Source organism: Gossypium hirsutum, chromosome D02, assembly GCF_007990345.1.
Source record: "Gossypium hirsutum isolate 1008001.06 chromosome D02, Gossypium_hirsutum_v2.1, whole genome shotgun sequence".
Classification (NCBI taxonomy): Eukaryota; Viridiplantae; Streptophyta; class Magnoliopsida; order Malvales; family Malvaceae; genus Gossypium; species Gossypium hirsutum.
In genome coordinates, this window is record NC_053438.1 from 64,934,053 (window position 1) to 64,943,582 (window position 9,530).

Consider the following 9,530-nt stretch of genomic DNA (forward strand, 5'->3'; position numbering starts at 1 on the left):
GAGTAAGATTTTTTTAACCCGAGCTTGGCCCGAATTAGCTATCTTGTTGTTGCTTTGCTGCTATTTTGCAGTTGTTACTATTTTGTTATTATTTGTATATTGTATAACTCTTTTTTTTTATAATTTTGTTACTATTTTAGAGGCATTTGTCTGCTAAGTTACAACGATCATGTATTATTTAAGTATAAAATATTTTTAATAAATTTTTAATTTGTTCAAACACATTCATGTTTTTAATATATTTAATGTATTATATTTTTTAAATTTATTTTTATATAAAAAATAATCTAAAAATTTAATACCAGCGAACTAAATCAGACACAAATATAATATTTTTAATCCAAATCAAACTAGATAAAATTTTAAGACTAATTTTAAATTTGAGCCTAAACTTAAAAAAACGTACCTAAAATTTTGTATGGAGCGGAGCCATGATGAGGAACCAAGTATCATGGGTTCAAAGAAGACGGAAACGATCGACCTTCCACAAAATGCCCATACGCCCACACTACAGTGACTACCCTCTACGTTCTCACTCTTTAAATCTTGATTCTTCTGGAAATGTATTCCAACACTCTTTGAGTCAAAGCATCGAATACTTTAGGTCTGTTCTCTGATGAAAGTCAAAGCTTAAATCTATCTTTCAAAAACCCAAAAACTGTAAAGAAAAGAGACCAATACCAGCAACAGAATTGAGAAAACTAAAAATTAGAGTGAGCGGGTAGATGAGATGATACTGCCCGTAGTAAAGCTAGGAACTCTGGCGCTGAAAACCGCTTGCAAACCCATTGCTAATCGTCTCAAGAAAGATGCTGGTTTACATCCCAGATTCCGGCAATTGATCATCAATATTGCCCAGGTTTCCCCCCTTCTTTTCTTTTCACTTTCCTTCAATCATATCCGGGTTATTACTTTATTATTGTTTTAACTAGTTTCTTGTTAGCTTATTTTCGATGTTGTTTCTCTTCGGCACTTTTTCTTACTGGGTAATTCTATGATCTCTGGTTAACGTTCCCTCTACCCTTCAGTTATATTTGATCTGATATTAATAGTGTGTTAAGTTTCTATGTTGTATAATTCGTAGCATTCCTCTTATCCTCACTGAAAGGTTTCCATAAATTTCAACACTTCCAATTGAGTACATTTTAACTTGTCAGGGCTTTCGATGCTGTGTAATTGAACTTTTAAAACCTGATTAGATTCTATTTAATTGCATGCTTGCTCCAGGCTCCAGCTGCTGTTGGTTATTTAATAGACTGGTAATTAGTACATTTTGGCCATTAATATTCAGACTATGACTTTGATGTGATACTGGTTTGCATTCTACATGCAGAGTTTCTTGTCTATAGTTCAAAGATATGCTTCTTCTGGGTTTTCTTCCCTGAGTGGGAAGGATCAATTTTGCATGCTGGAGGGGCATGAGCTTTTTTCTTATGTTGTTAAACTGCCTTGACTGTTCTATTTTGGCTTCAATGATTCAGACTTAAAGTAAGATGTATTATCCAATGATGGAAAAGTTCTGATCAATAATACCCATACTTGTTGTTTAGTTCAATTTTATGTTGTTCCACCACTCCCAATGAAATTCAGGAAAATGTCTTTTCTTACCTAGATTGCAAAATATAAAGTTTTTTTTTTTCATTTTAAGGTTGTTTTGTTTTTTATACTGAATCAGGCAAATCATCGATTTACAACCACAATGCAAAGACGAATTTACGGTCATGCAACTGATGTTGCGATACGCCCCTTGAACGAGGAGAAAGCTGTCCAGGCTGCTGCTGATCTTCTGGGGGAGCTTTTTGTATTCACGGTACTTTCTCTGTTTCACTTTACTCTCAGCATCTTGTTCAAGCTTACTAGGGTCTGTAATTACAATTCCTCCTGTGTATGGCTTGGGTTCATTTCCTTCACTACAGAAGTGATTGTTAAAAGACAGACCCCCTTCACTTTTGTGTTCATAAACGGCTGTTGCTTTTTGTTATTGTTTAGGTTCTGTTTGCTTAATGTTCGGATGGAGCAAATGAATGAACAATTTGAAAAGGGTGGTTGGTTTGTTACATGAACCCTAATTATATGTGGTCTGAATTTTCAGCTTCATTAGTTTACTTGCTACTACGGCTTTATGAAAACTGAAGATGGAATTTTATTTCCAAGTGTTTCATGGTGCAGTGTGATAACTAAAGCATGTATTTTCTTCAAATTGACCTAGGAACCATAAACACTTACCAGCGACTTTTCCTTTATTATCATCCAGCTCTTTTAGGAAACATTACTCTCTTTACTCTTAATGAAAACACATGGTCTGAGATGGGACCATAACTTGATTGAGCATATCAAAAAGGGCGTATGAATGTTAGGTTGCTGTTACAAGCAAACTTCTAATGAAATTGCAATTAAAGTTAAGAAATCTCCGAGAGATGCTAATAGAGCTTTTAGTATGAATGGAAACACCAGAATATAGATATTACCATCTTGAATTTTTGTTGATGAATTTTACTCTCATACTTAGCTTAAGGGTGAAGCATCTTTTACTGATACATACTTTTCTCACTTTAATTTTTACATAGCTTATTACACCAAGACTTATCATACTGCAATTGAGATTGAATGATCCTTATTCTCTGTCTCACTTTAGGTTGCAGGAGCTGCTATTATTTTTGAGGTACAAAGAAGCTCCAGATCAGAAGCAAGAAAAGAGGAGCAGCGCAAACAAGAATTGGAGGTATTTGTTTATCTCTGATTGATGCTACTACTTTATTGGATCCTTTTTTTCATACAGTGATCTGTTTTATTGTTAAATTAAGTAAATTATATTACCAAGACTTGCTTGGAGAAGTGGTTAGAACTTCTGTCTGGCACCTAGATGACACGGGTTTAAACCCTATCATCCTCCTTTCCCCTCTTCCAATATTGTAATGATAAAAAAAAAAAAAGAGTAACTTATATTAATTGGTAATGACTAAATCATCCTCCAATGTCTTGTTGACTTTGAAGGTAATTAGCTTGTAGTACTAAAATTGATGGGTTCACTCTTGTGATGATGCATTTTGAAGTGATTAATTTTTATTCTTCGCATGTTACGTGCCACCATAGCAAGGCAGATGCATTTGTACTCCTGGTTTATTAAAATTCATCATTTGTCCATTGTCTGGTGTCTAGGCAATGAAACAAAAAGATGAAGATGTAGCACGAGAAGTTGAGCTGATTAAACAAAAAATTGAAGAGCTGGAGCAACTAGTAAGACGACGAGGACTTGCCGATTTATTCAACTCCAGGCATGCACATGGTGCTGAAGGTGTAAAAGCCAAACCATCTTGATTATTTCAGGAACCAAGCTTGACTGTAAATTTCAATGTAAGACCTAACTTGACCTCAGTAACATTTTGTTATTCCAAAGAAGTTGTTCAAACTCCAAGAAGACATTTGAGAGAGGGGAAAAGAAAAACATTTATGCTGATATAATACAATTGGGTATAATTCTCAGCTTCTGCTGAATTTTAGTTTGTTTGGACATATGGGAATTGGAAAGCTCCAGTTTAGATGCTTATAGCTGCCTTTGAAACATGAAAGCTTGATGTTAGGAGGCTTTGGTATTTTACAAAATGTTTTAAAGCATTACAGATCATTTTCATGTAACATTCTGTGATTCTTGTATGACCACAGATTTAGTTATGGCAAAGTGGAGAGACAAAGGAATGTCACACTAAATAAATAAATCGCGGTGCTGAAGTTTTTCTTTCCTAACAAAATCTAGAATAATTTTAAAGTTCTAATTGAAATACTGCAAGTGATTTTTTTTTTCACCTTTTTTTCTTTTTTTTTTAATTTTATACTTCCATCCAAAAATGAACTTATTTCAATCTTTTGAACCTCCCTTTATCTATGATCAATATTTTCTAAAATAATATTTAATTAATGCCTATTTATTTTCTTATCTAATTTAACGTAGTAAAATACTGATAATAAACCCTTTTTAAAAAATTTACGGGAAAGGAATGGATAGTACACTAAGGGATAATAAGCACATTGGACTTTTTTTTAAAGAAAAAAATACTTCCCATTAAAAGTAATTATAAACAATACAGTGCATGCAATACATAAAACACAAATAAACTGACATTAATCGCAATACTAAAAAGATTCAAAAGCAATTTAAAAATATATTATTTTTATTAAACTGACTTAACAGTAACCGCAACACTAAAAAGATTTAAAAACTATCTAGAGATGCATCACCTTAATCAAACTATTGATATTTGCATCTTAGTCTTAAATCATTAGATTAATCTGATGATGAACACCCGTCAATCAAAAAGCTATTGTCAAATGCCTAAGAGAACCATTGCATCATATACACAAAAAGTTCAAGTCTGGAATAGTCTATCTCCTCAACATCTTGGAGTCCAATTTTGCAAACATTATCCTGACAAAATTCTTTGAGAATGGTTCTCAACAATTCAGACGGCACCCTTGTCTTGTCTCATGTATATACATGAACACGATTAGAAACACAACTAAAAACTGAAAACTAAAACCTTGGTTGCTTTCAAAGAGGACATGGTAGACAAATCACCACATCTTTCAAAAATAGTAAAGTGGACTAAAATTAGAATCACCCCAAGTTTTAATTTGAATAAAATTAAGCTGTTAAGTTTTATAAATTTATCCAACATCCTAATATTTTTTAAAAGGTTGAACATTTTAAATCTTAAAATTTAATTAATTATTTCTTTTTTTTAATAGTTGAGAGGATTTTTACACTTAGGGCGCGTTTGGTTCGCTGTATTGGATTAGAGGTGTATTGGATTAGAGGTGTATTGGGATTAGAGGTGTAATAGCTAATCCACTGTTTGGTTGAATGTAATGGAATAGAGGCGTAATAGTAATCTTGTGTTTGGTTGAATGGAATAGAGGTGTAATAGCATAATGGAAAAAACTAAAATGACTAGAATACCCTTAGCATAAAATTGTTTTGGTAAATGATTATTGTTATTGTTATTTAAATTATAATAATATTATTATTATCAATAATAAATAATTTAATCATATTTAAACATAATTATTATTAAATATATTTTAATTAAAATATATAATTTAATAAAATTCTTAATAATTAATATTCTTATATTAATTTACTGAAATCATAATATATGATACTGTAAAATATAAATTAACATAATTATTATTAAATATATTTTAATTAAACTATATAATTTAATAAAATTCTTAATAATTAATATTCTTATATTAATTTACTCAAATCATAATATATGATACTGTAAAATATAAATTAACATAATTATTATTAAATATATTTTAATTAAAATATATAATTTAATGAAATTCTTAATAATTAATATTCTTATATTAATTTACTCAAATCATAATATATGATACTGTAAAATATAAATTAACATAATTATTATTAAATATAATTTAATAAAAATATATAATTTAGTAAAATTCTTAATATTAAATATTCTTATATGAATTTTCTAAAATCATAATATATAATACTATAAAATATAATTTAACATAATTATTATTAAATATAATTTAATAAAAATATATAATTTAATAAAATTCTTAATATTAAATATTCTTATATGAATTTACTCAAATCATAATATATGATACTATAAAATATAAATTAACATAATTATTATTAAATATATTATAAATAAAATATATAATTTAATAAAATTATTAATAATCAATATTCTTATATGAATTTACTCAAATCATAATATATGATACTATAAAATATAAATTAACATAATTATTATTAAATATATTATAATTAAAATATATAATTTAATAAAATTATTAATAATTAATATTCTTATATGAATTTACTCAAATCATAATATATGATACTATAAAAGATAATTTGAAATAATTAATATTAAATATATTTTAATTAAAATATATGATTTAATAAAATTTAAAATAATTACAACTAATAAATTATCTTATATGAATTTGTATAATTTAAAATAATTATTATTACATATAATTTAATAATAATATATAATTTCATAAAATTCTTGATAATAAATTTTCTTATATGAATTTATACAATTTAAAATAATTAATATTAAATATAATTTAATAATGATATATAATTTCATAAAATTCTTGATAATAAATTTTCTTATATGAATTTATACAATAGATATTTAATTGAGCTTGAACTGAGAATCAAGCTACAAATTTAAAGTTTAACTCAGGCCTGCTCGGTTACACCCTAAAAAATATCAGTATATCATATAAAGCTTACTTTCAAGCACAAAATTAAAAGAGTGAATTAAAAAAGCCTAGAAATAAATTTTTGGATAACAAAATAAAAATAGCGTTTACGAGGTTGAATTCACATGAACAAAATTCACAAAAGCATAGTCCTTAACAAAAGGACACAAATTTAAAACATGCCCCATTCATGCATCAGTGAGTAGTTAAGTGACAACATCATCATCACCATTTAAGGACGGCCATTGCAGTTACCCAATTCTTGGACCACTTCCTCCATTGATGGTCTTTCTATAGGACATTCATGAGCGCAAAGCCATGCTATTCTTGCTAGTTTAGTCGCTTCGTGTTCAAAGAACCGACCGTGAAGGTTCGAGTCTATGAAATCTTGGTACTTACGAGTTTCAGCTCCTAAACGTACCGAGCTGGTCACCTTTTGTTTACCCGAAAGGAGTTGGAGAACGAGTGTCCCGAACGCATAAACGTCGCTGTCTTGGTGAAACGACCCATGTTGGCATATTCGGGTGCGAGATAACCCATGGCAGCACTGGCTTTGAGTGAACCAAAGACAATGTCAATGGTGAGGATGTTGTGTAAGCCGGAATCTGAAAGTAGGGGATTAAACCGGTGGTTGACGAGCACTTTCTCGGCTGATATGTTTTGGTGAACGAGAGCCGGTTTGTTTACTTTGTATTCATGCAAGTATGCTATCCCTGTTGCAACAAACATGTCTAGTTAGCTAATAGGAACCACTTAAAACAAGGCAAAAAAACATAACTAGAGACCAACCTTTGGCTATACCTTTAACAATGGAAACTCTAGTAGACCAATCTAGGACTGTGCCGTCACCATCCTTTACGTCGAGATACTGTAGCAAATTTCCGTTAGGGATGAAATCATAAATGAGGAAGCACCCACCGCGTGCTTTTGAGCGACAAAATCCTCTTAACCGGACAACATTCTTGTGTTTCAACGATGCTAAAACATTCAATCCTTTCAAGAACTCGGAATCATCTGATTTACAACTAGTTTTGCTAATGCTTTTAATCACAACAGCTGATCCATCTCTAAGGAACCCTTTATATGTAGCAGCAAAGTTACTTTTTCCCAACAAATTCGACTCCGAAAAGTACTAAGTTGCAGTCTCTATTTCTTCTAAATTGAACCTAAAACTTTGCCAAATTCCACTATCCATCTAGAGCACAACGAGGAATGCCAAATTCCACTGTCCAAACATTGTATTTTCTTAGCACAACTTGATCAGTATATAAATACAGCAGTTTCAAAATCTTGTGTATCATTCAATAAAATACATCTATGGTATCAATAAAGGAAGGAAGAAAACATCATGAAATACAAACAAGATCTTACATGGATCAAATGAGAACTTCTTAATTTTTTCTAGAGGGACATCAAGGACTCGCCCTGGCCCTGTATGGATGGATATATGTTGTGAGATTGTAATGATTTAGATATAAGGAACAGCAAACAAAGACGACATGAGCCGATGATTGAGCCGAGGGAAATGAGTAATAAAATGAAGCTTACCAAGGGGACTCATTTCATCTAAACCCTCTGAGTGCACAACTAATGCTCTTTTCATGCCAAACCGTTGTAGTGCTTTGGCCATTTTGAAGACCTACAGTCACAACTCATCTCAGTGATGAATTCAAAGGAGCAAACTATCAAATTACATAACAATGCAAGTACTTTAACATATGTCTTTAACTCTTTCGAGCAACATAGTTAAACATAAGATCACATGTATAGCACCACTCCAGTTTTAATGTGCTCAAGCAACTATGCATGTATTACTATTTTTCCTTAGTAATATCAACAATTACTTTTATTATCAGGGAGGTTAATGGACACAATCGTGGTTACAATATCTACTACTCAACTTCCAAAAGAAAGCATGAGTCGTAATTCTAATAAAATCCTTTTACTACTTCAACGAAAAACTTAAAAGAGAAAAGGCAGAATTGTTTCGACATAAATTCGCCACAAGCATGGGGATGCAAATCATATGAACCAAAGTATAAAGTTTATGCTGTAAATTGGTATAGCCTCAAGACTTTGTATTACATCTCAATTTCGTAATGGACTCAACTAATATGATGCCAAGAGGAGCACCATTGAAAACCTAACTTGAAAGGCTAGTCTATACCCAGATATGTAAATAATAAAATTATCTTGGTAAGAGAAAATGAATGAAACAAAGGATCAAGGCCTGGGAATATAAAAGCATGGAGATATCCATATATGTAAATAATAAAATTAAACTATACCCAGATGCATCTCTTTGAAGACGATCTGCACCCCAAGCCAACAACATACGAATGCAATCAAGAGAGTCCCCTCTAGCAGCCAAATGAAGAGGAGTGCTTCCTGGGAAACTGAAAAAAGCAACAAATTTTCAGTCATTTTTCCAAGCAATCATTCTATCCATCTGACAAAAAAACCAAAATAAATACAGATACTCATGAATTAGCAACTTAACATGAATTATTATTACCCATATCGACCAGTTGATGCACAAACAAGAGCACCATTGTATAACAGGATATGTACGCATTCAGGCTGCTTCCGGCGTGCTGCTAAGTGCAAGGGAGTGGCTCCCCTCCCCTGATATCAAATCCAACAAAATATATACATATAAGGACAAATGAAAATAGAGATCTCTATCCAAATGAATCAAAAAAAAGTCAAGCAATCTTGAAAGAAAAAAAAGACCACCATGAAACAGCAACAGGGCTGAGCGGATGAAGAAGAAGAAGCAGTCTACTAATGAGTGATGAAGAAGAAGCAGTTGTGGCGGCCGAGAGGAAGGAAAAAGTTATGGAATCAGAAGAAATCAGAAGAAGCAGCAGTAGGGTAAAACTGGGTAGAAGAAATTTGGAGAACTTAATACGCAGCAAAACTGAGCTTTTCTTCCGGAATAGAAATCAGTGGATTTTGAGGATTAGGTCTGTAATGTATTAGACCCGTAATAGCAATACACTAAACCAAATAAAGGATTAAAGGGGATTAAGTGGGGCCCACCGATTAGGGGTGTAATGGCTATGCCAATACACCCAACCAAACATGCTGTTAGTATTTTAAATATTTCTACCATAATTTGAGTTAAGTAGATACCAATTCAATTGAAAAATGATTGAAATATTATTTTAAATAAATAATAAATATTATTATAAATATATTTATGTATATTAATAATTTTTGTAAAATCTTTAAAAAATAAATTTAAAATACAATATCAAGGTCGAAAAATTAAAATATTA

At 30.9% G+C, this 9,530-nt stretch overlaps 1 protein-coding gene and 1 long non-coding RNA gene across 3 annotated transcripts; one reads left to right on the forward strand and one right to left on the reverse strand.

The window, feature by feature from the left end:
* Positions 1–391: 391 nt before the first annotated feature.
* On the forward strand, positions 392–3,545 carry LOC107909504 (OPA3-like protein). Its single transcript, XM_016837043.2, has 4 exons — positions 392–859; positions 1,676–1,810; positions 2,636–2,722; positions 3,160–3,545. The coding sequence occupies exons 1-4, from the start codon at positions 731–733 to the stop codon at positions 3,316–3,318; spliced, it is 510 nt and encodes a 169-aa protein (XP_016692532.1). The 5' UTR covers positions 392–730; the 3' UTR covers positions 3,319–3,545.
* A 2,762-nt stretch (positions 3,546–6,307) lies between these two features.
* LOC107909503 (uncharacterized) lies at positions 6,308–9,109 on the reverse strand. 2 transcript variants are annotated; one of them, XR_005910528.1, is made up of 6 exons: positions 8,986–9,109; positions 8,765–8,874; positions 7,798–8,645; positions 7,621–7,680; positions 7,051–7,474; positions 6,308–6,962 (listed from the first exon to the last, which is right to left on the reverse strand). It is a non-coding gene; the product is annotated as an uncharacterized lncRNA (long non-coding RNA). The 2 variants fall into 2 exon arrangements; XR_005910529.1 differs by having other exon boundaries at positions 7,039–7,474.
* Between the last annotated feature and the right edge of the window lie 421 nt (positions 9,110–9,530).

Excerpts from the sequence above, each read along its gene's own strand:
- LOC107909504 (XM_016837043.2), top strand. The coding sequence starts at position 731 with ATGATACTGCCCGTAGTAAAGCTAGGAACTCTGGCGCTGAAAACCGCT. Across the intron at positions 1,811-2,635 it reads GGGAGCTTTTTGTATTCACG|GTTGCAGGAGCTGCTATTAT; the intron begins GTACTTTCTCTG and ends GTCTCACTTTAG. Across the intron at positions 2,723-3,159 it reads AGCGCAAACAAGAATTGGAG|GCAATGAAACAAAAAGATGA; the intron begins GTATTTGTTTAT and ends TCTGGTGTCTAG.